The 27681-nt window shown below is 46.6% G+C and overlaps 1 protein-coding gene across 1 annotated transcript in view; it reads left to right on the top strand.

Moving 5' to 3' along the window:
* Nucleotides 1-27681, top strand: part of LOC142411134 (voltage-dependent calcium channel subunit alpha-2/delta-4-like) — a 125508-nt gene that overhangs the window by 11023 nt on the left and 86804 nt on the right. The window contains exons 3-15 of the mRNA XM_075504488.1: nt 1421-1537; nt 3036-3095; nt 4691-4853; nt 7067-7198; nt 8248-8308; nt 8879-9029; nt 10491-10565; nt 11811-11900; nt 20066-20179; nt 21271-21349; nt 22959-23092; nt 26157-26234; nt 27576-27656. Of these exons, the coding sequence (XP_075360603.1) occupies nt 1421-1537; nt 3036-3095; nt 4691-4853; nt 7067-7198; nt 8248-8308; nt 8879-9029; nt 10491-10565; nt 11811-11900; nt 20066-20179; nt 21271-21349; nt 22959-23092; nt 26157-26234; nt 27576-27656 (1335 nt within the window). The remainder of the gene's footprint in view (nt 1-1420; nt 1538-3035; nt 3096-4690; nt 4854-7066; nt 7199-8247; nt 8309-8878; nt 9030-10490; nt 10566-11810; nt 11901-20065; nt 20180-21270; nt 21350-22958; nt 23093-26156; nt 26235-27575; nt 27657-27681) is intronic.

Raw genomic sequence — 27681 nt, 5'->3', positions numbered from 1 at the left:
CCTGCTGCAGGCTGGATGCTGCTGCTATTTCTGTATGACCTCCTCAGCCTGCCCCATCCTCAAGGCATTCCTTATTCCACCTGTGCTGAGCCGCCCTCCCGGATGGTCAAAGAGCTGCTTGAACAAAAGGAGCTCCACTGGCTCTCCCTAAAGACATGCAAAGTCCTCACCCCCCCCCCCCTTTTCTTCTAATTCGAAAGTGCCATTAAAGCCCCTGCCATCCCCTTACCCTTTTCACAGCTTTATTTTGTACCAGCGCAAGAAGTCCAGCCCTGGCTGAGATTGCTGCTATGGTGCTAATGCAACATGAAGATGGAGGGGATGTGTATACACTGCAGAGAAATTATGATGAGGGACCAGGAAAATTCAATCTCTTGCCTTCGCACTTCCACAAAACACTCTCATTGCTGGGGAGAGAAGGCTCTGTCTTTTCTGAAATAGGTTAATCATATTGTGTCCTTTTGCAGGTTTTTTTTACTCTTTCTTTCTGCCTGTCTCTGTTAGCTTTGGGATTTTTTGAAAAGGAGAAATAAAGGCCATTGTATCTAGTCTTGAAAGGGCAGGTTTAGGGAGGCTGATTATAGTTACCCAGTTTGGGTGTACTCTCAGGTTTTTAATGCCTAGATTATATGAAACATGGCCAGAAGAAACTGGTCATTTCTAAAGCTGTCAGACCCAGATCTTCCTCATTACGGCATCTCTCCCAGTGGAGGCAGCACTAAGTAGCCATGCTCGTAATTCCTAGTTTCTGGGAATTGCCTCTGCGCTGCTCTTGGCCGAAAGCATGCTCATGTGTGCTGAATAAGTAGCATCATAACTGTCTTGCTGGCCTTTCCTTGGCAGTCTCCCACCTAAGCACTAAGCAGACCGTTCTTGCTGCAGACCTCAAGTTATTCCCACAGACAGGATGGTGCTGTGGGAGGACAGGACGTGCCCTAACATGACATCTCTCCCACTAGTGCCCCAGAGCACATATGACCTAGGAGGCAATGTAATGACAGCATACAGCTCCGTTCCCCTGCCCATCCCTCTGTCTTAAGTAAATTTCAGGCATGTGGTGCACATAAGGCCATTATGGATGTAAGCACAAAATGTATTTTAGGTTTTCAAAAGTTGGCCTTCTGCTTCTCTCCCTTATTTTCAGGCATCAATAGCTTCAGGTACATTGCTGTTTTCAACAGCCACAAGCGCACAATTAGATCAGTCACTTTTACTTAGTCAAAATGTTTTGTGTTATGGCACATGCCCAAATTATGAGGTGAAAAGGGAGGAAAGGCAAAGATGGGAGAAGGTGCTAAATCAGACCCGTCTTTCAACATATCTTTCTTCGCCAAAGACAATACCCAGCTAACAATAATAGATTCACCCCTCTCCTTATGAGCCCCCTGCTCAGCAGGATTTTCTGCTTTCCCTTGGGTAGAAGTACAAAGATGTGGAGCCAACTCTGAAGATCAAAGAGGTGGACGGCTTGGAGCTGGTGAAGAAGTTCTCGGAGCAGATGGAAAGCATGCTCCGCAGGAAGGTTGAAGCCGTCGAGGTATGACCACAGGGGCTATGGGAAGAAAGTCCTCTCCCGTCAGCCCCAGAGCAGTAGATGCAGGCCTCCTGCCTGTACCAGGAGCGTGTGGGCGCAGAGGTTGCATGAGGACTTCCTTGCCCAACCAAACGCCTGCTGGTGCAGCTGGCTCACTCTGAGCTTTAAGTAGACGCTGGTGGGAGGATGTGGGCGTTCAGACAAGGGAATGCTGGCTTCTCCTTCAGCCCAAAGTAGGAAATAAGATAAAAACAAAGTCTAGGAATAAATATGAGGGAATGAACACTCTTTTAGGAGAAAAGAGGTTTGATTCTATAGCTGTTTAAAGAGGAAAAAAACCTCTCACAAGTGAAAATAAAGTTCATCCTTGCATAATGCCTTCTGGGCCATTGAAGACTGGCAGCTCGTTTCAGCTGTGTGTGTGGCTCAAGGGAAATTCCTGCAGCCCCTGAACATGAGCTGCAAGGAAGGTGCTTGGATGTCAAGCTGTGTACATGGGGAAGCATGAAGGAGGTGGCAAGAGGTGTTTAGCTGTTGCTGTGTTGGAGATCAGAGCAGGTAATCATTATGGCCCCTCTTATTTCTTACATCTAAGGATCTATCATATTCCCTTCTATTTACCCACTATGAAAAGCATATTTCTGCAGTTGCAGAACCTTGACTGTTTAAGGTGTCTAATGTGGAAAAGTCATCCAGAAACAGATCATTTGAATCTCAAAGTGAAATGTGGGCATATATAGATCCAGAGCTTTGGCCCATAACATTAAATTCATAGCCAGACTTTTCCAATGTTTGGATTGCCTTATCCTTTGTGAAGGAGCAAAAAGTAGTTTTGCTGAGACTGTTGCTGAAAGCATGTACATGTTTAGCTGTATTCCTTCCCAGTCTGTACCAATTGAGAATTAGTGCCTTGAAGCGTCATTTTGGAGAATACTAGTTGATTATATTGCCTTCCATAAACGGTAAGAGCTTATAAATGGCCACAGCATTGCTGAGCCCTTTACAAAATCAAGTCATGGTCTTTGTCTTGGTAACAATACCAGACTGAGACTCCCACAAGGCCTTTTCCTTTGACGAGATACTGACATCAGGCTGGGTCTGAAATGCCTTTCCCATGGCTTTTTGGAAGGGTTCACGGAAAATGAAATTAAATCTCTGGCTGTTGTTTCTCTAAACGGACATGTTTCTGTTTGTATATGTCCTGTGATATCTAAGATTGCTCAGGGGTTTAGTAGGGACTCTGGAGTAAGTAGGTGCGAATATACTTGGCAGTAAATAGCTGTGAATATACCTTCCAAGCTGTAAAGTTGCAGCATGGAATGACAGGTCAGCAGAAAAGGAGGGAAAGAGGGAAGTTTATAGCCCCGTGACTCTGTGTTGTGGTGAAGGAGGCAGTTGTGTGTCTTTTCATTAGCTGTGTGAATGGCTGATACAGCTGGAAGAGCTTCTGGAAGGCTTTCCACAGCACCCCCTCATCTTTCTTTCTGTGTGCTTGTGTTAGAGGTTGGTGGAAGCAGCAGAAGACGCAGATCTGAACCATGAGTACAATTCCTCACTGGAGGTAAGTTTATCCTGGTCAGTGACAAAGTGACACACATCCTCAGAGAGACTAGCCAAAAGGCAGACCTAGCAGCACCAGCCACCTCAGGTTCCTGGACAGGGTAGGAGTTCCCTTGTCTTCAGGACACTCAGCTTGTCTAGAAACTAGTGTGAGTCAGACACCTTTGGCAGATCCGAAACCCAGTAACACCAAGGAGATTAGTCCCTTTGGCTCCAGGAGAGGAAGGATTTGGGAAGACATTGGGTTGTGTGATGTTATGGGCATTACATCTACTGCACACCAATGTTGTCATTATGCGACATGTTACTGCAAATTAGCTGGCACTTTGTGGGTTACTTGACTGGAAAATGACCTAAAAATTGAGCGTGTATGAGCAATGAGGAAGATGCTGTTACAAATACCCACAGCAACCCGTTAATCCCAATGAGCTGAATTTCTCACCACCTTTCTCAACAGCTCCCATCATCTTTTCTCTACCCTGCAGACACTCACTTGTCAGGACTTCCCGTTAGGTGAAAGTTTGGTGCTGTCCAAGCAATTTGGATAATTGGCTTTCTGTTAGTAACTGTTTGTAGCCAAGCTACGGGATTATTGCTGGGGAAGGGAACTGGAGTGAAAACTCTAATGAAAGAAGTCCACAGTACAAGCACAGAGGCCTTAGCAGAAGCACAGGCTACGCCTGCAAGTATACCTCTCCATGCTGGGAAAGGTGGGAATGAAAATGGTTCTTGAAATCAAGCTTGCTACCAATTTCACCTCTCCTACCTCTTTATTTAAGAATCACATTACAGTCATGCTAATTGGGTCAGCTGCATTCACAGTGAGAGTCATGGGTGAGTTGAGGTACATGACTCTGTATTCGTACACACAATTCACACCCCCTGAGTACTGCTGGTGCTTGAACATAAATCCTTAAATAACCTCTTCCCTCAGATAAAGTCAACAAAAACATCTTAAAAACATCTGTTATCCAAGGGTGAAGCGTGTCCTGAAGATGCTAAAGTGACTGTAGATGCTATATAGCCAGTGGGCTTCACAGGGGGAAAACTGCGTTGTCTTTGAGCACCTTCTGCTCTATCCTTTGCTCTTGATGAGTGCCTGCTGCTTGGAATGATAGAGTGAAGGGATAATCCTGGCTGGATGTACATCAGGAGTTAACTCTAGTAAATGACAGCTGTAGAGACAGGGCAAGTAAGGTCAGCATCGGCATGCCCTGTAGCAAACCTGGGAGCCAGACCCAGTGAGATACCCCACCTCTCTGGCTAGTCGCTTAAATACCTCTAAGGGATCACGGGAGTCTGCCACTGTGTCCCTTTGTTCTCAGGTGGCTCTTCTGCTGCTGGTTATGACCATGCTTTTAGTCACGTGGGCATGTGACAATAAGAAACTGGGCAGAAACCATCATTTGGGCAGCTTGACACTTTTCAGTTGGCAATGGCTTTTGTTTACTGCTCATCTTGATCCTATTTGAAGCCCGAAGTCTCCAGATGTCCCTTTTTTATTTTTTAAAGAGTGTTTTTTTTCAGGCAGTACTAGTAATAGTCTGTCTTATTCTCTCTTGTTGCCTTTCTCTTTTCCATCGTCTTCAACAACAGTTTGACTACTACAACTCTCTCCTGATTAATGAGAAGGATGAAAATGACAATTATGTGGAGCTTGGAGATGAATTCATTTTGGAGCCAAATGAGCATTTCAATAACCTGCTGGTGAACACAACATACAGTGATATCCAGCTCCCCACCAACGTCTACAACAAAGGTAATGGCCTCTACTTTCTCACTACTAGTAGGTTGCTGTGGAAACTTTCAGTAATAATACTGAAAGAAAGGATGGGAATAGAAAAAAAAAACTGACAGAAAAGAAAACAGGGCTGGAAAGATACTGTCCTAAGGCACAGTCATGTCTGTGCTGTAGTCTGTCACTGTGACAGGGCTTAGGTATAATCTGCTCTTGGAAAACCTCTAATGATGGACAGTCCTCCATCTTAGGCAGGCAGTATAGTCTCCTAGGGTTCAGCTACCCAACCAAAGATGCTGTGAAACAAACTGTGATGTGATTTTATTGGCAATTGTTACTCTATACAAAGGGTCAGATCTATCAAGGTTTTTAGGTGTCAAGGATCTCATTGATTTCAGCTGAGAACGTAGACCCCGAGTACCTTTATGTTATGAGGCACTAACGCCTCACGGGGACACTCGTAACTCCCAGTGAACATATCCATAGCGGACTGGGGGTAATTCACAACTGCTACTGGGACATGACTGTTCTGGGCTGTTTTCCATTCCCAGCAAACCCTTGGCACTTTGGCAGCTGCAGGAGCCCAGGGAGGCACTGAAGCTCACATGGCCTCATCTGTGCCCGGACTGTGTCCTCTCCCCCTGCACATCCACACCACTCAGCTACACACCAGAAACTGGTCCATCTCCAGGCTGGTCAGCACGCTGCCAAATCTGCAGGCTGACACTTTACTGCTCTTTTTGGCCAACACTTGAAGCTGCCTGAACTGGCTCCTTCCCTGCCTCCCCAACAGCTCTTCCCCTTGCATACATTTTGGCAAGAAAAAAAAGCACCATTACTTCTCTCGGAGATGGAGCTCATTTACAATCTTCAGGACCAGACAGGGCAGGCTCTGGTGACTGTGCTCACAACTGCTATGTTATTTAGAGGGACAATAGAGGGAGTTCTATTTCTCCCATGATTTTAAATTAATTCCATCTGTTCTCACAGCCCCAGACACTAAAACCTTGCTCACAATGGAGCCACTAGCAGAGCTGGCTGTGGGTAGCTACAGCAGAGCTACACAAAGTAGGCTGCTGCCTACAGCAGCATACAGACAGAGGTGGCCAAATGGCCACTGTCAGAGACAGCAGAGGGGCACTGCCCAGCTACCTGATTTCTTGCCTGTACAGCTTGACACAAACAATCCAGCTGCTCCGGCTATGGCTGGAGGGTGAGCAGGAGATGGAGGAGGAGGAGGGCTGCTGCCATGCCCGGGGCTCCTCCCAGGAGCAGTGCCTGGCAGTCCTCGCTCCCTCTCTTGCAAACAGCTGCACGCCTGACTCTCCACAGCTCTTCCGGCTCCTCTCCTGCATGAGTTACTTTGGCCTCATCACTGGGCAGTCACAGTTCAATTTTTCCCCTATTTTGACCGAAACTGCCTTTAGTAAAGTGACTAAACAGGAAGCGGTAGGTCAAAGCCCCATCCCTTTCAACATTAATACAGTTAATCCTACAATGACCACTTTCTTATAATTCCCTGTTTCTATTGCTGCTGCTCTGTTTGGTCTCCTGAGGCAATGAGTCAACACAGACACCAAATATACACTGCCTCTTATGAGTTCTTGCAAGCCTGCAACTTCCTATTGATTCTGATGAGATCAGGGGCAAGGGAGGACAGCTCAGGCTTCGTGAAAGAAAGGGCAGGCAAAGAAGAAAATAAAGAATTGTTGGGGAAAAGAGGAGAGAGAGAAACGGCATGTAAATCCTAGAGCTTCTCTGTCTTAGGTAATTACATCTAGCATAAATTTAAACACTCTTTGTAGAAAGGCTGTTCCACTCAGTGGTGCGTTAGGCAGTTGCCTTACAACAGCCACATGTCCCCTCTTCGGTAGCAGCTGAGTCCTGCCCGTGTGATGTACCAGCTGTGCTCCGCACAGTGCTGGTGCTCCTGGGTCTCTTGGAGCCCTCTTCCAACCAGACGTAATGCCCAAGGGCAGGCAAGGCTGGAAAGAGAAATGGGGATAATAGCGTATGACCAAGCTGAGATCACCTGTAGTGGCCAGTGGTGACCTGCCCTCCAGGATTTACTTGAATGATGCATCCGGTTCCCTGCCCAATGTCAAAGCTTTGGACAAGGCTGCATTCCTCCTGGGGTTGCCTTTTTTTCCAGCCCCCTCCTCCGCTGGGGGTGCTGGGTGTCCTCCCCTCTTTTGCACACTTTTTTCCCCATTTTTCTATTCTTTCCCCCACAGACCCTGACATCCTGAATGGTGTTTACATGTCAGAAGCCTTGAATCCTATTTTTGTGGACAACTTTGAAAGGGATCCCACGCTGACCTGGCAGTACTTCGGCAGCTCCACTGGATTCTTCAGGCTCTACCCAGGTATAAGAGCAGAGATCAGCTTCGCTCTGTCAGCATAACGCTATAGTCTTGCAGGACAGGGTCCGTGCCATGGAAGAGCCCAATCTGGGAAGGTTGGGGGCAGTGTGGCCCCACGAAGGGCAGGGTGCAGTGAGCAAAATACTCAGTGCAGAGGCTCCTGCCACTTAGGCTGAAGGAATGTTGTCCGTGGCAGGCATAAACCCCTTTTTCCCAAGTGGGCTAGCCCCTCAGGCATGTTGCCCTTGCAACCCCAGAGGAGTCTGCTTGCAGGGGTGCGCCTCGGGCAGGCTGCCCTCCAAAAAGCTCACAAAACACCATACAGGACCTGCGAATCTTGCAGGTGGAGTGGGGAGGCTGCAGAAAGCTCCCTGCCTCATGCTCCCCTGTGGCTTTTAGTGATGGCCACAGCCTCTCTCCATCTCCAAGGCCACACATGGCAAATGCAGCTGGTCGGCCTGACTTATCCACTCGCCAGCTGCGAGCGGCACGTAAGGTCACGGCGCAAGAGGGAGGCCCCGTGCTCGGAGGAACCCACGAGATCCCCCGCAGCTGTAGCTTGGCCTGGTGGCCCCTTTGTCAGATGGCTGCATGCCCTTGTTCTGTGACCTGTCACGTGTTGTGGAAGGGGAAAGCAGAGACGACTGTGAACAGAGCCTTTAGCAGGGAATCTGGGACACGTCCCTGTCACTGCTGCTGCTTTTTTATGCTCTCAACCACCCTTGGGGAGAAAAAGATGTTGTTGAGAACTACATCAAAGTGGCAGAAAGTTCAAAGTAAGTGCCACTGCTCCCCCAATTTGAACAGACAATGCCTAGGTACCTTTTTTTAATAGGAAATTTAATAAACAGTTTACTGAGAACTGCGGGAGACCATGCAGCTCTGCTTGTATTTCTGCAGAATGGCTGCTGCTATTGCTGGCCAGACTTGCATGCCCCGACAGGGCAGCTGGGTCTCAGCAGTGAACAGCAGAAGTGCAGGGGCCTGGGGAGCGGGGAGCAGATGCCTGCCTGTCTGTGTGTGGTGACTGCTCCTTCTGCTGCTCCCTTCAGGAATAAAGTGGTTACCAGATGAGAACGGAGTCATCTCCTTTGACTGCAGAAATCGTGGCTGGTAAGAGTTTTGGAGAGACTTGGCCAAAGCACCTTTCAGTCTTCCTCTCTCCCTCTTTTCCAAGATGACACCTTGGTGAGTTGCTGATCAGCAGTTACTGTCCCATGCGAGAGACGAGGGGTATGTAAACAAAGGCAATAGCAGGTTAGGAAGCCCTACCACCTGCCAGTGCCAGCTTTCCGTAGGGCATCTAACACATGCCACATGGAAATGGCCACCGGTGTACATTCGTCCGTCCCTTCCTCCTTATAATTCTGTGACCGGAGGGATGGGGCTGTTCAGACTCCAGAAATGTGAGGCATTTACTCAGTCTACTCAGCATGGCGAAAGGAGGCTTTAGCAATTGTCGCTCTCATCTGAATCTGGACATACATCTGCAGAAGGCCCAGCTCTTGCCAAGGCGGGAAGTGAGATGCTGGGGCTGGCGGGAGAGGCAGGTTGGTAGGAAGGGACCCATCGGACGCAGTCTGACCCTGCGGGATAGCTGTGCTCGTGGTGCGTGTTATGCTGTGGCTAGCATCATGTGTCAGCAGCACGCCCAGCGTTCCTCCTCCCCTTCTTTTCGTAAAGGTACATCCAAGCGGCCACCTCTCCCAAGGACATTGTCATCATTGTGGACGTCAGCGGGAGCATGAAGGGCCTGCGGATGACCATTGCCAAACACACCATCGTCACCATTTTAGATACTCTGGGAGAAAATGACTTTGTCAACATCATTGCAGTAAGTATGTCCCATTTCCAGTGCTGAGTTGTCTGTCTTGTGCCTCATACCAACCCTTCAGTCTCCTTAGCACTCTACAAGCGTTACAGTGGCGTAACTACAACACTTAGTACCTATGTTGGATGGGGGATTAAAACCAACTACCCTTGGGAAGTCACCTTCGTGTGGTCAGCAGGGTGGCTGCTAAGTCATCTCACCCCCCCCGTGGAAGATGTCAGCTGCATCTTTTTGCTTTTTGCTTACTGTCTTTTTGCTTACTTAGGGATGTGACTGCAACAGGTAACAAAGTGCTGTAGAGAGACACCTGAGCTAATAAATTCACCTAGCATAGCATAGCATAATACTGTGTTTGGGTCCAGTAGCAGTATAATCCTCAGGATAACGTTTCCAGGCTAGAAAATTACCACCATATGCCTTTTTGTGCACCAACATCCTGCAAGGCTGCAATCCGGTTCAGAGTCAATCTGCACAGGCCTGCATGGAGTTTGGTCAGGTTGCCTTGGTGTTACTCTCTCCCTTTTTAAGCCCTGGCCAGGATGAGGATGGGCCGGTTACCCACAGAGAACCAGCACTGGCCACAGAAAGCAGAACTTTTCCATGATCCATGCCAAGACTGGGGGATTTGGTGCCAGGTTAAAGGCAGATGGCTGCTCCCCTCCTAATTTTCAAAGCTAACTCAAGCACCATCTCTTTCCCCAGGCTTCTTTCTATAAAAGTTTGCCAGGGCACGGTCACTGAGATATAAAGTCTACTTTTTGTTGATAGCTTCTTATTGTGTAAGATAGTTAGAAGCTCCTGTGGTGACAGTTGTGTCTTTATGTGGCTGGATAGATGGAAGAGTGAACAGTGTTGGCAGAAAAATGGAGGGAAGTCATTAAGGAGTTTGAAATATCATCTCCTCTTCAAAAACAAACCCAGAAAGAGCATATATTATATATTCCTTTACTGTACTCACACCAAGAACCTACTGGCTCAGACACATTATAGTCTGACCTAAGCTCCTATTGATCAGCTGAGCATCAGTGGCCTCTTAGCCATGTTCTTATGAACTATGCTCTTCTGAACCTTGCAGAAAAGGTTTACACTGGCATATTTTACCTCATAGATGTATCGGGCTAGAAGCATACACCCCACTAATTATCACAGTTCCGTGGACGTGCAGTAACTCGATATGTCATCGTTCAGCCATGCGCCAGAGGCATCAGATATTAGGCTACAAAACCACTTGCAAGGTTCAGCTGGTGACTTGGGACTTGTAAGGTCTCTAAAAGTCAAAAATATGCGCAAATAGTGCTAGAAGCCAGGCTAGGGGCACAAGCTAACAGAGTGTGGAGAAAATCTCTACAGCGTGAGTGGGGAAAAAAGGTAACTTTGTAGGTGTATATATGCCCAGATAAAACTCAGCCCATTTTGTGAATTTTCTCCCATTACAACCCCTTTCTTTTCATTTTCTCTTTGCAGTACAATGATTATGTTCATTTTATCGAACCCTGTTTTAAGGGTATCCTGGTCCAAGCAGACAGAGATAACAGAGAGGTGAGTACCAGGCTCCTACCGATGTTATTCAGGTAGCTCTCTTAACGTAAGAAGTACGTGGGGTTAAGATGCTGTGACATGAAACTCCAGGGACAAGAAGCAACCATCTCCCAGAAGCGTGCGGGTTTGCATTTCAGAAACAGGCACCAGTTCAGTGGCGTGTGCTGGCTCCGTGGTTCACCTTTGCTTACATGAAGCTGCTGTGACATGGGGTCAGCTGGCTAGCTAAACAGCAGCAACCAGCTGCCCTGTGTCACAACAGACTCGGCACCACCGCTGCCGGAGCGCGAGTGGACCTGGCCCAGGCTGCTGTGGAAAAAAACCAGTGTGCAGAGGGCAAAGGTTCTCCATCTCTGAAATCCCACATGCTCAGCCCTCAGAAAGGAGAAAAATCAGCCCTTTCCTGGTGAATGCATTCTCAGCCTGGCCTGATCCTTTGCCAGGATGGACCGCCAGCAAGCTTTCTTGGATGAGGGGTTTTGCTGCTCTGATCCAGGGGGGCTCAGCAGCCCCGAGGTGATCAGCCTGCGTCCGGCTGCTCCACCGCCCTCTGGGCTGACTCATATTTTTACCTGTTCTTACTGGGGTTTTTTTCTTCCTTTTTCTCTCTACATTAATACCACAGAGGTAGCACATCCCTTCATGTCTTCAACAACCAGATTTCTCTCCAAATTTCTTTCCCAGCTTAGCCCTGGGTCACAGAATGTGACTCTAGAGCGTAATGTCTCCTGCAGTGTTTCCCAAAGGATCCCCAAGCCTTTTGGACACTATCTTGCGGAGAGCACTCTCTAAGGGTTTCATTTACAACCAGATCAATGCCTCTTAAGTAGTGGACAAGTATTCTTTTTTTTTTTTTTTTCCCCAATCCTGTTGCTCTTGCATGCACAGGAGTGTTTTGGTTTGGTTTTTTTTCCTGAAGGGGTGGATAAGGGAAAGTCCGATTTCTAACAGTTCTGTCCCTTGTGTGATAGTTCATGTACTGGCAATGGTTCACAGCCCACAGGCTGAGAAATGCAGTCCTGCTGTGGCTGTGCGGGCAAAGGTGCAACACGATGGCACTGCCAATGGAGTGGCCACTTGCCTTCCCCACCTCATCCATCACGGTGCTGCACTGCCCTGCCAGCAGTGGCAAAGGATCAGGAGCCAAATGGCACAGACTTTTCCAGGCTACCCTTTCCTCCCCTGGTTGAAGGGAGCGCCCTGCCTGCAACTCATTGCTCCCTTTTTCCCCTCTCTTCTTGCCAGCACTTCAAGCAGCTGGTAGATGAACTGCAGGCAAAAGGAGTGGGGACAGTGAACAAGGCTTTGACAGAGTCCTTCAAAATCCTGAGAGAGGTAAGAGTCAGGAACGAGTGTCTCTGCCCACCCCTACTTTCCCCTCTACATCTAATGACTTAGCACATGCCTCACGGTGCTGCAGGCAGGAGGTGGTATGAGCTGATCTCACGGGCCCCAGATTTGCAACAGGCAGTGTGCAGGGGTGACCCGGCTTTGGGGAGGTGTCGGTTTGTGCGTGATGGCCCAGGGCTGCCGATCCCTGCCCAGGAGGGATTGGGAGCTGGCAAGGCTGTGGCCTCATAAGTGTTTCCTTAATGAGCCCCACAACTGGGCACCTTGGTTATAGATGGTGGCAATACAATATAACTGATCAGCTGAGGGCAACCTTTCTGGCCATAAGTAACGTTATTAGTGAGCCTTGGTAAGTAGATGATGATGATGTGAAAGATTATTCTCAGGCTTCAGATTTATCTCAATGTCACTTTGCTGAGCATCAGTGCTTTGGGAAGAAATCCCAGGTACAGGAGAATTAATCAGTCAGTCTGATCATGTCCTGTGATAAGAATCATAAATGATTCATTGCCTTATGTGAACAACTGGGACTTCAGTAGCCTGGAGGTAAACATACGGCTTAACTCTTTTTCCTAAGGAATGTTAACAAAAAAAGGACCAAGAACCAGCTGAACACCCCCACCTCCTCATGGCACTGTCTATAGTGGGGTTGGCCTCGAGATGCCAGTGCCTTTGGTGCTGACAAAAATACATACACAGTACGATGCTAGCGGCCATAATGATGGTGTTGATGTTAAAGGTAGCGTGCTAGAGGCACTGACACCCTGGGAAGGATTCTCCACTCCTACTTATTTTACAAACTGAAACTTTAAGTTCGTTCGCTATGCTAATGCTGTTCCTAATTTATGCCAGTGCAAGCACGATCAGAGTTGAACCCAGGGATGGTGGTAGCTGAGCTGACTTGTCAGTGGTAATAGAAGGATAATGGTTTGAATGGCAACCCGAGAAGTGTGGTGCAGCCTTGGCGTTGCAGTAATAGGCTGGCAGTGCTCCTAGTAGTAATGGTTCAACAGCTTTGGAGGAAGATAGTTACTGAGATGACCAGGGAAGCAGTAACGATATAAACCTAGAACAATTATATGGACTAGATGCCTGCTAGATTTATCTACCTGTATCCTTGCACTTTATGACAAAATTAACTTTATCTTTAAAACCAAAGATCCAGAGCCTATATAGGCCTGTGTTCTACAAATCCGAATACTTAAACATTTTTTCCACCAGAGGAAAAATGATTTCTTAATATCTAATGTAGTACTGGTTATGTACAGTGACAACAGATTAAAGAAGCCCAATGCAGCACAACTGCAGGCTCTCTCAACCAGCACAGCTTTGAAGGTCTCACTGGAGAATAACGGAGCATAACCCTAAAGAAAGCCTGCTTGCCCCTGCTGAAATAGCAGCCAGTGGCCGTGCCAGGCACAGACACCAAAATTGGTCTGGTTCCACTAATGAGGAGACCTCACACCTCCTTTCTGGCAGGCATGGCTCACCCACTAGACTAGGCAATCCTCAAGTCTCCAGGAGGCAGGACCTCTATAAAACCCTGCATACTTTGAGCCAGGCATGCCCACTGGAAACAGAAGGTACATGGTGGAACAGCTGAGACAGGAAAAAAAACTGTCCTCCACTGACATAGCTGGACCAAAAATACCTCCAGAGAGAGTGATGTCCATGCAGCCCAGTGGACTAATGTAATTCCAATGCAGTATTAGAGAAGAAATTCTTAGGCAGGTAGAGAAAATATTTTTCCTCTCTATTTGGCACCAAAAATGCAGTCAACAGTTTAAGTAGTCATCACTTATCTTGATCCTTGTTGATTCTCCCTTGGCAAATGAGCTCAAAACAGCTCCGAGATTGCTCTTAGACAGTACAGAACCCAGTGGTGATAAAACCTGATGTCCTTCTGATGTTATTCACTCACAAGGTGAGGTGCTGCTTCCCTCATGCCTTTGGTTATCACCTCAGATCTGGGGAGAGGGCAACAGGAGAGAGATGCTCAGGCATTTGAGCATCTTTCCTTTGAGCATCTGCAGATGAGGAAAGGTGGCTGTTTTCTCAGTGACTGCTGCTGTCGTGCTTCTCTGCATCTTGGAAACCACTGTCCATGAAACAGGAGTTCAGAAACAGTAACTCTGTTGTCAAAGAAGGGTGTAAAACAGGGCTATAGATCTCTTCCACCCAGGTTTCCTTTCCCAGTAACACTGGTCGCAGCTTTCTCGCAGCGTCATTCACTGCAGCGTGGACCACGACTGCCACCTCTTCAGCAAAAGGGGACCTCAGTCCAAGGTCACTGAAGCCATCAGCTGGGAGCCTTGTTTGCAGCCAGCTGTGGGACAGCTGCACGTGCAGCAGGAGGCCTGCAGGACCTCCTGCAAGTCACTCTGCAGCTTCATCCCAGGATTTCGGTCTGCCTGGTGACATTCAGAAGAGACAGATTGTGTCTCAGTGCACACGCAGCAGTGCCAGAGGCTGCATGTACATAGGCATGCAAGTGTAGAAACATGCCTGTTGTCCTGTAGCAGCTTTCCCCATACCGTAGCTTCTCTGGTAAGGGCTCATCTAGAGAGTGCCTTGATATCACCAGCTGGAGGACCCCAGGCTCTGCAAGTACCACAGCTTAAGGCAAAAAGGTACCACCTGCCAAGTGCTCGTATGCTTTAAGGACTCTCTGAAATCTTCTCTTAGAACTTTTTAGATCTATATCAGTAATAAGAGAGGAAAGGATTTTCCATCAGCGTACCCTGAAACAAATCCGTGCTGCTGCAGTCATGCAGGCGGGAGAAGGAGGAACTTTGGTGGAATTGGCCACCCCCTTCCTGTCAGACAAAATTCACATTCTCAGCTTGTAATCGTAGACATTCCTCACAGACTGTCCTGTTATTGTTCACAGGAGCATACGCAAGAGAATGAAAATGAAAATTGCTACATCACACTGATGAAATAGGCTTTGCTGATTACAATAGACAACCAGTAATAATATCTGTAATGAAAGTGACTGCAAAATTTCCCTGGTAATTTTCCTCAGTCCAATTGCTCATAGAATTAATAGCCCAGTAGACACCTACTCAATGAGGTACAAGTAGCAGAGAGGGGTTGAAGAGCAGCAGATCTCTCACAGTCTTTGTTTTCCTCCATTATGGTCTGGGGTAAACAGGGCACATTTTAATCTGTGACGCAATTTGCAGAACAGCTTCGGGAGAACAGTTAGCCAGAGCCTCCCCTGCCCCTCTCTGCCACGCGCAATAAACCACTTAAACTCTCTATTTCAATTTAGCCGCACACCAAGTGGTTCCAGTAAAATATGCGTCCCAGGGAAATCCTGGTCTTAAGCATACATTTATAAAGTGCTTCAAAATTCTCAGGCGTCAGGTGCTATCTTTTGAGCTCCTTTCTTGTTTATCAAGTTTTAGTCTATCTCACCGCTATCTTCTCTTCTTTGTTTCGACAAGCTTGGCACGTCTCATCCTCTCACCCTTTTCCTGTAGGATTTATACCCCTTTGTTCTGGCCGCTGCTCTGCTCACGGCTGCTTCCAGGCTGCCTGCCTTCCCTGAAACACCATCCTCCCAACAGCTTGTAAGTGCTGCAGCCGAGAGCTATCAAGTGCTAAGCAGAGCAGAATAATTACCTTCCTTGTTTTACACACCATAGTCCTCTTAACACAACGTAAGACAACAGCTACGTTTCTTCAGACACTGTCACACTGTTAATTCCTATCCAGCTGATCTGCCTCTGTGGTATTCCTCTCCAGCCTTTATTCAGCCTCCCATTTGGAATTTGAGCCTCTGACTATCCTTTCCGAGGTACATCAATTGTGAAGATACATATTTTTATAGACATGCCAAATATGTGTGTGTATATATGCAAACACGCGCCTCTAATCCTAAGAGTCATACATATATATTCATATATTTGTTATATATGAATCTTTTAGGATTAAATAGTACAAAATCTGTGACTCTTATGGGTCCTCCTTTCTCAGGATCTGCTCAAAGCAGGTCTTTTGAAAGCTGATGATTTTCTGACCATGTGGAGGAAAAGAAACCCCAAGTTCTGCTCTCTGAGGCCACCTTGGAACGATGTCTCATCTTAACGCCAAGCTGGTTTAATGGTGCCTTGACTCACTGCTGAACTCAGAAATTACACAAATTTTGAGGTTAATTATGAGTAGGTCACTCCAAAATGTCTATATGTGAGAAAAATGGTGAAACTGGTAACAAACTGGATTTCAGTGAGACATAAAAATTCTGTGTAACTTGAGTAAACTGGTGTCGTAAAAAGAATGAACCCGTGTGCTGATGTGAGTCATCAAAGGAGTTTGTGGCCTCTTATGCTCCACCTGTGTGGGGAAGCATTTCATTTGCACACTCACAAGAGGACCGTGTTACTAATTTTTCTAGCAACATGTTAGGTGTTTAAGGACAATTTATCCATCTAGTTTCCTCCCTTCTTGTAACACATGTTTTCTGTTGATTCCCTCTTCGTCCTTTGGGATTTCATACAGTCCCAGTCAGATCTCAGCCCATGAGGCAAGTAGTTCAGCAACACCTTCTGCAATTCTTTCCCTTCCTGCTGAGCACAGATTATTCAAATGCTTTCAATTAACTTTTTCTTTAACCCTACCACTTTGTGACCCTGCCTATAACTCATTCATTCTTTTCTTTGTTTCTTGTCACTTCAGCGTGTACCCAGCCATTACAATATTGTCCTTTTGATGATGAAGTATGGAGGCTATAAAGTATCTCTGCCTGACCGTTTCCCTCTGGTTTTTATCATCTGCCAACATACTCTTTTTACTCCCTTTCTTGCTGCTTCTCTGAATGTTTATAAATCTTTTCTGGATTCCACTTGCATTTTTATGGACCTGGATTCTGCAGCATATGTTTCAGGATATGCAAAGCTCAGGATTTCCTGTTTACCAGTTTATGCCATTTTGCTTAATGCTGTCTCTCGTTTCTTCTTCACTGGCTCTCTGTTTCGTTCTCTACTGCTAATTTTCTACCCATGAGACACTTTCCACTAAGGCTGAATTTTCAGTAATTCTGGAGGCAGGTCTGCATAAGAATGGGGCAGGAAGAGACGGAGAGGGGCTGCTCAGTCATCTAGCCAGATGTATATATAATCAGCGTGCGTGCCTGTGCATCACTGAGCTATGCTGATGTTCCTATTGCTTCACTAGTGCCAGCCTATAACTGCAAAGTAAATGGCAATGAGCAAACAAGGGAGTACAGGAGACTATGACCCTGAATTAATTAGATCTTGCCTGTTACTCCTGGCAACGTGACCAAAGTTATACAGGAGAACATGTAGCTCCGTGCCTCATTCACCGACCGCAGCTCTAGCCCGTATCTCTTCAGACATCTGTTCTGTGGACATCTTGTTCCTCATCTCCCCTTCTTTCACATTCCTGAGACTTCAGTCAGAGCAGGGAATTATGCTCAGAGCTTGATGTGAATGCTGTCAGATCGTTTGCTACAGCTGCAGCCAGCCACAAAAGGACCTAAAAATCAGGGATTACCTCTTGTTCATTTGTTTTCCAAATCTGTCTTTTTAATCTCTATTTCTATGACACTGATGATCTCATTTTCCCTGTTGAAAATATCATCTACTCCTGTAATTAGGAGATTGCTGGTTCTGATACAGCATCTAATTTCTCAGTATTATGAGGTCTGAAGTAAGCTACATGAAGAGATGTCTTAAGTAGTTTGCTGAAATTGTGGGTCACCTTAATTAAGTGTTAATTTAATAATCGTCTAAACAAAACATGTTGTAGATTGCAACAGTCTGGAATAAGCTGCTTTCATAACTACAAGGTTTGCAAATCTGTGATCTGAGCCTCATTCTGACAGCACCTCCTGCACCATCGTAACCCTATGCCTCCCTGACGGACACGCACACTAGCCGTTCTCTCTGCTAATCTGCATGCAGTTGATCTCTGTCCTAGGAAAAGCTCACTTGGGACTCCTTATCTTCTTCCTACCTGATGGTCTGCAGCAGAATCCCATGTGACTATCAACTGCTTTTCCCCTTTCGTTTGCACCTAAGAGCATCCCGTGCCTGTTCCTCTTGTGCACCCTCAGCCTTTGCCCTGAGTTCCCTTGCTGAGCAGGGGGCACGTGCGCTCTGACCCCTCCTGGAGCTCCCATTACCCCTGTAGCATTGATGGTTTTTTTCCCATGGTACAAGGTGTAGAAGCTTTTTGGACCACTGGAAATGTCAGACCTTGGGGACTCTGTAGAGAAGGACATGGGAGATCCCCACTCCTGGGTTGGCATGACCACAGCAGCAGAGGTACAGGCTCTCTCCCCGCTGAATGTGCTGCTCTGGTGATATGAAGAGGAGGAGCATGCCCAACCACCGCATCCTGATTCACGTGGATGTTTCGCCTGAGAACAGCTAGTTAGAAATGACCCTATTACACCACCCTTCTCTCTCGTGATCATCTGTGCTGATTCTGGTCAGTGATACAAGTAACGGGATTACCATGAGACAGGGAGAGATGGGTTCATACGTGTGGTCATTCAGAAGCTGTTGAATCCATGCTTACTGCATGGAGTAGAGTAACAGGTACTTCAGTGATATGAAGAGTAATGTTGAAAGAGGCAGGACTGATAACATAAATGCTGGTGGAAGGAGACATTATGGTGATATTAGTACTGAACCAGGTAATTTCATAATAAGGGACAACCAGAAGTAATTGTAGGAGTGGTGAAATGACTGGGGAAGTCTGGACTTGGAGTTGGCTTCCAGGTATCGATGGTCATGATGTTAATCTGCAATGGAACCACAGTACCATCTGTGTTGGTAAAGACATTTGCCTTCTGTCCTAACGTAGCATTACCAAACCAGAAAGGACTTGTGAATTGAACACTCAAACATCTAAAAAGTCCCAGTTCACGCCCTGTGCTCTTGTTCTCCCATCCAGTGCTTGCTTTTATTTTATGCAATTAGTCTTGCCACTTGGATACCCTTTTCCTCATTTATAAGATATAACTACCCTCGCCAGTTTAAAATTGCTGCTGTTTGATATAACCTTAGCCACCCTTCAATTAGTCTCCCGTACGCTCTCCATCTCATGCCATTGCCTCTCATTAATCTCTTGTGCGGAGCTGTCATATCTTCCTTTTTCCATATTTTTTTTACTCTGCATCAGTTTCTGTACCCTCCTTCGTTGATTAGACTTTTCCTTGCTCAGAGCATAGGAGCGGTGAGACGCTGTGTAAGGAGACGTGCATACCGACACTGAGCTAGGAGCCGCAGCAAAGCAGCTGCTCATTTTTGTGCCTTGATGTCCTCCGCTACCTCCCCTGGCGACTGCTAATTCAACACCTGCGTTGGTGCTGCGTAAGGCGCTCGGTTCCCTAGAACCGGTGTAACCGAGGGCACGAGAGGCAAGTGGCTCTGCCTGCAGGAGCACTGGATAAGCAGCATTCGAAGGCCGGTCTTCCTGGCTGAACAGGCAGGGTCTGGCTTGCCTGTAAGAGCACGCCTGTTCAGCACCTCGCCGTTTGTCCTGGGGAGCACATCAACGTTCATACCAGAGTCCCAGCATACTTCCACTCTACCTTAAATACCACTTACGCACAGATAACGGATCATCTGTCGTTACAGTGTATGGCCTTTCTATCTGGCACATTCATAACCTATTTCAGTTCTGATGGCAGTAGCCTTCTCTTTTCTTGTGCTCCTGCCTTTCTCTGCTCTTTTTTGGCAGATTGATGGATTTACCCTGAAATAATGAGTCTGATTTCCCCCTCCTTTCACATTTGCTGCCATAAAAAGTGACAGTTATTGCTGTCAAAACAGAATTTCAGTGTTTATGGTCAGTCTATCGTTGTTTTGCATAACCGAATGCGACTGTGCAAGATGTGAGACAGCAGGGAATCACACCCTTCCTCCACAGCACTTATTTTCTCCTTATTATTTTACTTCTGTAAAGCTTCCTGTGTCCACATGTGCTAGGAAGGGCTGTATAAATAAAAAAATTATACGCATTATACAAACGCAGTCCTTATTTAAGCAGAGCTCTTTCTGAGCACAGTGTGATTTGCAAGAAGAAGTCAGGATCTGGCTCATCATGAATAAATACGCTGCAATTACGCAGAAGTGGCCTGTGCTGAGATAACTAATGCTCTTCCTCTCTGTTTGTAGTTCAGAGACGCCGGTCAAGGAGGCTTGTGTAACCAAGCTATCATGCTGATCACAGACGGAGCAGTGGAGGATTATGAAGCTGTGTTTGAAAAATACAACTGGCCAGATCGGAAGGTTTGTCTGGAAAGTGATAAATAGAAAGGGCGAGGAAAGGTGCTATCCTGCTATGGTGGGAATAGAAGAGCGTGAGCCTGGACGACGGGCAGAGCGGAGCATTCACGTCCTCCAATACCCATGTGCATCCGGCTGTAAACACAAAACAAAGCAGGCAGGCAGGAGCCTGCTGTGGAAATTTTAGAGGTGGTAGGATCACAAATGGATATCTGTAGGTCAGGGAAGATTTTTTTTTTTTTTTTCATATACTTCGTTTTCTAAAGGTGTGGGCAATCACAACATTCTCCTGGTAACATGATCAAGACTGAGCTGAGTATTTTGAAATAATAAAAAAAAAAACTCTTGCAAAGAATTTTAATCCCATCCATGACTGCTTATAATTGGTCCTGTTTGGGAAAGGTTTGGCTATTACCAGTTCTTATGGTGGGCAGGGGAATAGCCCAGACAACCTCTCTAGGTGCCTTCCAGCCCTATTTACTTTGAGGTCTGTGATTACAGGCTCGTACCAGCAGAGCAGACTGTGAAAGTGGAACAGACCACGGTTCATCCTAAACCCTCCTGATTTATTTGTTTACCTCATCCCAGCTAGCAGCAATGCACACAGGGAGAGAAGCAGGCTACTGAGAGACCAGAGCATGGGGCTGTTAAAGCAGTTTATTTCAGGATTGGCTCTTTTGTTGTTGGTCAAACACAAGAGAAATGGGGAAGCTTTCTCTAAATGATTCATGCGGCCAGCTGTTCTCCTGGGTAAAGGATTCCTGTGAGCTATAAACCTCTCTGCATGTGGTTGCTGAGTGCCTGGCAGAGCTGCTATCATAAAATCAAACAGAATTTGCACTTCTGCCTTGTTATTCAGACGATCCCGGGTGCTACTTGGCTTTCTGGGCTTATTGTAATTGGAAATGAAGTTCCAGCCCATAAAATGCGAAACAAATGGAGCAAGAGGCTGCTGTCTCTGCGAAGGCAGGGCTATTGCTATGCATCACAAACAGGCATTCACACCAGTATACAGCAGGATGCCAAACCTCGGCCATTTGGATTTGGTAGCACGTTACAGCCTAATTCTTCTGTCTTTGCGTTCTTGTTCCCAGGTCCGGGTTTTCACTTACCTCATTGGACGGGAGGTCACTTTTGCCCCCAACGTGAAATGGATTGCCTGCAACAACAAAGGTGCCGTATGGGAACGGGTCCCCATCCCCAAGCACACACATCTCACGTGGGCTGCAGCCGCTGGGCCCTGGACCCCTCTAAGGCTTCCCCGCTACACCTGGGGCCCATGAGCCCTCGGTGGGAAGGCAACCTAAGGAAAAAGCAGACCCTGCTAGTCCACGTGAAGTCTGCCTGTGTCCAACTAACACAGGTCCTCCGTGCTGAGCCACCACATTTTCCTGTCACGGTGCCAAGGGACGCTATGACCGAGATCCGTGCTGGCTGTAGTCCACCTAAGTCCCTGTGCTTATTGTGTCCCAGTTGCTGGCTTTTGAAAAATCTGTCTAAACCTCTGTCAGAAAGCCTGACATCTTTTGGCTGAGATGTAAAATGAACATCTCTTCTTTAAAGATTTTACAGCATTTTTCACGACATCTGTGGGTTAACCTCTATATCCTGGCCAAATTCTTTGTGTGCCAGTGGTTTCACTGAGGTACCAGAATAGCTTGTTAATCCCACCCCAAAAACCAATATTCCTTCTAGCTGGCATGAAATGGCATGAGTGGGAAAACCCATTCAGAGTAGGTGAGTCACTTCTATGCATTTGGGGCCAGTTAAAAAGTCCAGTTAGCCCTATAAGAGTCTGCAAGGGTAAAGGAAGAGAGGAAAAAAAGTCTTCCCTGTTTGGGCATGACTTGGCCTCAGTGTATCTGGAGACAGTCAGCAATGCTTGCTACATCAGTATCCTTCTTAAACAGGGAAAGGAAGGGAAGATTGAAGTTGGGAGCTAGGTATATCGACTCTTCCTGTCTGAGCAGTAGCTCCAACAGACTATGAAATACATGGGTGCATTTGCTGCTGAAAATAATTGACAGACAAGAGTTGCTGGCCTGCAGAATGTGAGCTATGAGCTGGGGATGTTCAAGGCTCAAATGTTCATCTATTAGCACTGTGAATCACACATAACATTTTTAGGTTTTGTTAGGTGAAACAGAAACCAAAGATTAGTGACAGGGAATTCATGGTGGTGTTGGTTCACCATAAAAATGTGAGAATGGATTCTCCTGAATAACCAGAGAACAAAAATAGGGTCTTTGCACTTGAATTCTCACTTAGCAGACTTGAACTCTGTGGAAAGCTCACTGATTTTGGTTCTTCTGTTTCAACACATTGTATAGCTATTGTAGTCCTTGTTTTCAAGCACACTAAATCTGTTTCCACATCACAAAGCTTATCAGATGATGAGCCCTTTCACATGGCAGTGTTTTCCTAGTGATAACAAAAGTTTTCCATCTATCTGACATACTCCGTCCTATACCAAGTACAACCAATCAGTTCCATGTGGTGAGAAGCAGGACAAGAGTCCTTGTGACAGTACACTGTGTTAGTGTTTCTAACCAGTTAAGCAGCTAGTTTAGAGGGCCTTTTCATAACTCGAAAGACATTCTTCCCCTCTACTCCTTGTTGTAGTGTTAGATTGTTATGGGTCCATCCACAGGGAGAAAGCTCTGAAGACAGGTAACTTGGATACAGTCTTTGACATGCAGTTTTCTAGCTCTGCACAGACATTCATTTAAAAATACGGAAGATGTGTTAGCAGAGTGACTCACACCTCTGTTTCTCCATGAAGGCTACTACACTCAGATCTCTACGCTGGCGGATGTCCAGGAGAACGTGATGGAGTACCTGCACGTGCTCAGCCGTCCCATGGTCATCAACCACGACCATGACATTATTTGGACTGAAGCCTACATGGACAGTGCGGTAAGGACCTACAGCACAAATCTTTAGTCAGCAAACAGTATGGCCTATGGGCCAAACTGGCAAAGGTGTTAGACACCCAGCTATTATGTTAGGCATACAACTTGTCCCAGCTTCCCATCTAAATATCTGGTGTATCAGAACCAAATAAAGTCCTGAAACTTCTGTAAAACCAGGAGCTGGTTGATTGATAGAAATTACTGGTCTCTGGCTCTGCTGAGACAGACAATATTTCTTTTCTGCTCACTCCTAGAGTTGAGATGTGTACGTAGACTCACATCTGAATCTGCAGTGACCCAGGAGCCCAGGACTAATCACACAGGCACAGCATGACTTAAGTAGTGCTTCTGTGAAAGCAGGTTACCTTCTAAAGGATTATACACAGGAAAGATTATTTACAGCTCAGGATACGGGTTGCAGAGATTTATCTCCTCCAGCCCAGTAGCTAACCGCATACTGCTTGCCACTCAAAGATACACATCTCAGTTTGGGAAGCAGGCTCACTCTTTCGTTCCTTGGGCTAGCAAGACCTAACATCGCCACAGTAGCCTTGTTCTTAGCCCTGTGGGTAAAGGACATACCGCAAAAGACCCAGATAGTCAGCACTCCCAATGCCCCTTGCTTTGTCTCAGGCCTGCCCTACAGGAAGACTTAAGACATTTGGACCATGAGCAGGTCCTATTACGGTGTTGTGTTGCCAAGGCAGCTTTGAAATTCAAAGGAGTGAAGGGAAGGACAAAGGAGTAGATTGCCACTGAAGGAGCCTTCCCCTGCGCTTCCCCAAACAGAAGATGTTCCTTAATCTTCGTCTCCATCCCTTTCTACATTGCAGAAAGAGGAAGCTACAGTTCTTTTGGGGCTCTCTGTGCTTTCAGGGAGATAAAGATTTTTGCCTACACTCGACTCTTCGCCCCAGAGAAGTGTCTGCATAAGTGTGACAGAGCTAATCAGAAGTCAGATTCCTCTCTTCCAGAAACAAACCTGAGGTCTCAGGACTGTTATACTATTTGAGGGGAAAAATCTTCTAGAAACATTGAGAACATTCCCATCCCACTGTGGGACTGAAGTTCTTAGCCCAGGTCTGGCCAGCAGCAGCTTTAGGGTGTCTGCCACAGCTCTGGGGAGAACCCACAGTTTTTGGTTTTAAGATCCACAGTGAGAAACCTGAACTCTCTGAGTTGGAGTAAAACTAGGGGTACTGAGCTTAGCTTTGTAGCAGGAAACACGGAAGTCCAGGTCACACACGATGGTGCTTGATCCTGTGTTCAGAGTCAAGACCACGCAAACCCCAAGAAATACCTCCAAGGCAGCCAGGCGTGCACCATCACGGTGCATAGGTGCTATACTCTCATGGGAAGAGACCGTCCCTCACCTCTGTGCTGTGGCTGACCATTGAGGCTGCAGCTGTGGCACACTAGCTCTGTGAGGGTGACGTGGGGATGTCTTCTGCTGCAGGAGCCGTGCCAAGTGAGAGCTGGGGACATGGTACTTGAGTGTGCTAAGAAAAACCTCCAGAAATGCTAGTAGCGACCCAACAAGTTTATTCTAATAGCAGGCATGCCACCCCTGGCACCGGTGTGTGGTGTCACGCTTCCCAAGGCAGCCACGGGGATTTGTTTGCTGCACGGTTTTTTGCTGCATTTCTTTTCTTACCTCTGGGCTTGGCTTGCCATTCACTTCCTCCACCCCAGCCTCTCCCATCTTTGATCCATTCCTCCATTCGTGTATTCATTCACCTGTTCATCCGTGTCTCTCACTAGCTGCCACAGTCTGAGGAGGTAAATGCACCCCTGTGTTTTGTGAGCGTGCTGTTTCCCTTGTGCCAGTTGGTGTGTCAGTGCCAGCGCTCACGGCCACAGCTGGCCTGTACATCTGGAGGGGGGTGGGGGCTGCAGCACTGAAGGAGCCCTCTTACACTGACAAGAAGAGGAGAGGAAATGCTGGATGTACTGGAGAGCTGTGCTGTGCTGTTGGTTCAGAGTAGGTAGGGGTGTCTGTGTTAGTTAGGTGTGCTGTAGCTTAGTTCACCACATCTCTTTTTCCATATGTCTGGTAAGTGCCAGAGAGGTTCCCTTGCTGTGTGTTGGTGTGAGCGTTGCTGTGAGCGGGAAGTTTCCAGGCAGAATCATCCAGACCAGTAACTCAAGATACCAGGCTGAAATCTCCATCAAGCAACTGCATAGATTATTGACTGGCTCCTTTATGGCTCCTAGCATGTACAGCAATGGACACAGGAGGTCATTTCTTGCCTTGCTACTTACTTGACCAAATGAGAGATGGAAGGGGGATGCTACTGGCATCGAGGGATTAGGCCCTTTTGATACTAGGCATGTTTGGGAGACTCCTTTGCCTGTGTCTTGTGTGTTTTACCTCCTTCCGTGCGTGTTTTTAGAGCATCTGTCTTCTGCAGTACTGGGAGCATCTGTTACCCCATTACACGTGCATGTCCTGTATCCCCCGTAGAGATAGCTCACCATGTTGTATCTGTTTGGATCACGATTTTGCTTCTGTTTTTCCTAAGCTTAGATGCTTGAGTAACAAGTATATATAAGCAGGCTCTGTGTGTATTTGTGCCTTTTAAATATTTGTCTGTGGCGTTTCTCATTCGTGGTATTCATGTGTTTGCAATATAGATGATGTCTTGTTTGTGATTTTTCTCATATTTGTGTTGCTTTTCTCTATTGTGTGCTCCTTGTGTTGGTGGTTTTTACACTTGTTGCATAAGTGCTCATGTCTACACTCCCAATGCTTGGCAGGTATAAATTGTGCCACCGCTTCTACAGGTTCCTGTCTCTTCATTAAAACAGCTCTTTAATTTCTCCTGCTTCAACACATTTCACTGGCTTTCATCCCATCCTCATCACCCCACACGAGCAAGCATCCATCCCACGATCCTCTTGGATACAGAGTATTGAAAAGTGTTGCCATCTGTTTTTAGAGGGGTGTGGGAGGCAAGGAGGTGGCTAATTGTAATCAACACCTGGGGTCCTTGGGAATTCCAGTGCCTTTCGTTCGGGTTATCTGTGGTATTGCATTTGCTAACACGCTGCTCGTTGTTCCGTGGCAGCTCTTTGCTTCTCAGGCTCAAAGTCTGTTGCTCATGACAACAGTGGCTATGCCAGTCTTCAGCAAAAAGAACGAGACGGTGAGTGCAATGCAGGCTTCGCTCTCCCTCCAGCCAGCAGAGGTGAAAGGATGCAGTGGACCTTTGCAGGGTTTTCAAGCCAATGGGTCTCTGAAAGAAGAGCTGGCCATTAGGGACTGCGGTAGACCTCTGGCAGGATGTGCGGCTCGTAATTTATCTGACAAAATGATAGCCTGTCATTTCCTCTGAATGCTATTTCTTCAAAATATCCCTTAAATATGACAGTTCTCCCTGTTTTATCCTTTCCATTTTCAAACCTAGCCTAATTCGCAGACCCATAAAGTTTCAGGCTGGAAGAGATCGTTACCTTGTCTAGTCTGTGCATTTTATTGCAGACCTTTACGTTTCATATAGGTGGTCCTTCATGAGCCCAGTAACCTGTGTTTGGCAAAAGTGTCATTGAAGAAAGGCATCCAGCCCTGAGCTCTCCATTGTGGTTTCTCACTCTCTGTTAAAAACTGGTGTCTAAATTCCACTTTCAATTTGTCTGGCCTCACCTTCCTGTCATAATGGCTTTCTCTGCTAGATTAAAAAGCCTGTACCCTTTGGTATCTTCTCCTGGGAAGCATCTTCTACACTGCAATAAAGTCAAACCTGCCTATCTTTTGATAAGATAAAAAGGTTGAACAATTTAGGTGTCTTTGATAAGGGCATTTCCTCTGGGTTTTAAAACCCTTTAGACACTCTTTTCCATACCATTTCTGGTTTCTCGGCATCCTTTTAAAATGGTGGACAGTACCCTACCATTGCTGTACAAGGGATAAACTCTTCATCTGGGTCCTACAAACAATTGTCTGCCTTCTCCACCTGAGGCTGGCCTTAAACTGTATTAGCACAGCGCTGCAGCGTTGTGCTAATTTTTCCTGTGTGTCATTTTTCCATCGTGCTCCCCGGATGCTTATTAAACAACCAGTTCCCAATTTCCAGGGGATTTCCTGCATTCCTTTTTCCTAGGTTAACAATTTTGTATTTGATATTTGGTTTAGTTGGCCCAAGTTATCAACTGATCCATGCTGTTCTGCATGATTGCCTTGCCCTTACTGTTATTTACAGCCTACTGAATGCAGGGTTTTGCCCTCAAAACTTCTTGTCATGATTTTATGTTACTTCTGAATCATAGTCAGAAATGCTGACTAGTATTGCGTAGAAATGTTCCTCTCCATAAACACTGGAGCAAATCCTTGAGACTTTCTGAGGCATGTTAGTTGGTTTTGAATTAATATATTCATACAAGCCCAGAGAGAGAACATGTGAAAGACTAGTAGGAAGGCCGTAATGTGTAGTCAGGTAGAGAGCTACCAAAGTTTTGCTTCTGAAAATGGATTCTCCTTTGTTTTTAAGCGATCTCATGGCATTCTCCTGGGAGTGGTGGGCTCTGATGTACCACTGAGGGAGTTGTTAAAACTTGCTCCACGGTATAAGGTAAGACTGAGATAATGCAATTTGT

The sequence above is a fragment of the Mycteria americana genome, chromosome 1 (genome assembly GCF_035582795.1).
Source record: "Mycteria americana isolate JAX WOST 10 ecotype Jacksonville Zoo and Gardens chromosome 1, USCA_MyAme_1.0, whole genome shotgun sequence".
In the NCBI taxonomy this organism is placed as follows: Eukaryota; Metazoa; Chordata; class Aves; order Ciconiiformes; family Ciconiidae; genus Mycteria; species Mycteria americana.
The sequence above is the reverse complement of the archived record's forward strand: the minus strand, read 5'-3'. Positions and strand labels throughout refer to the sequence as shown.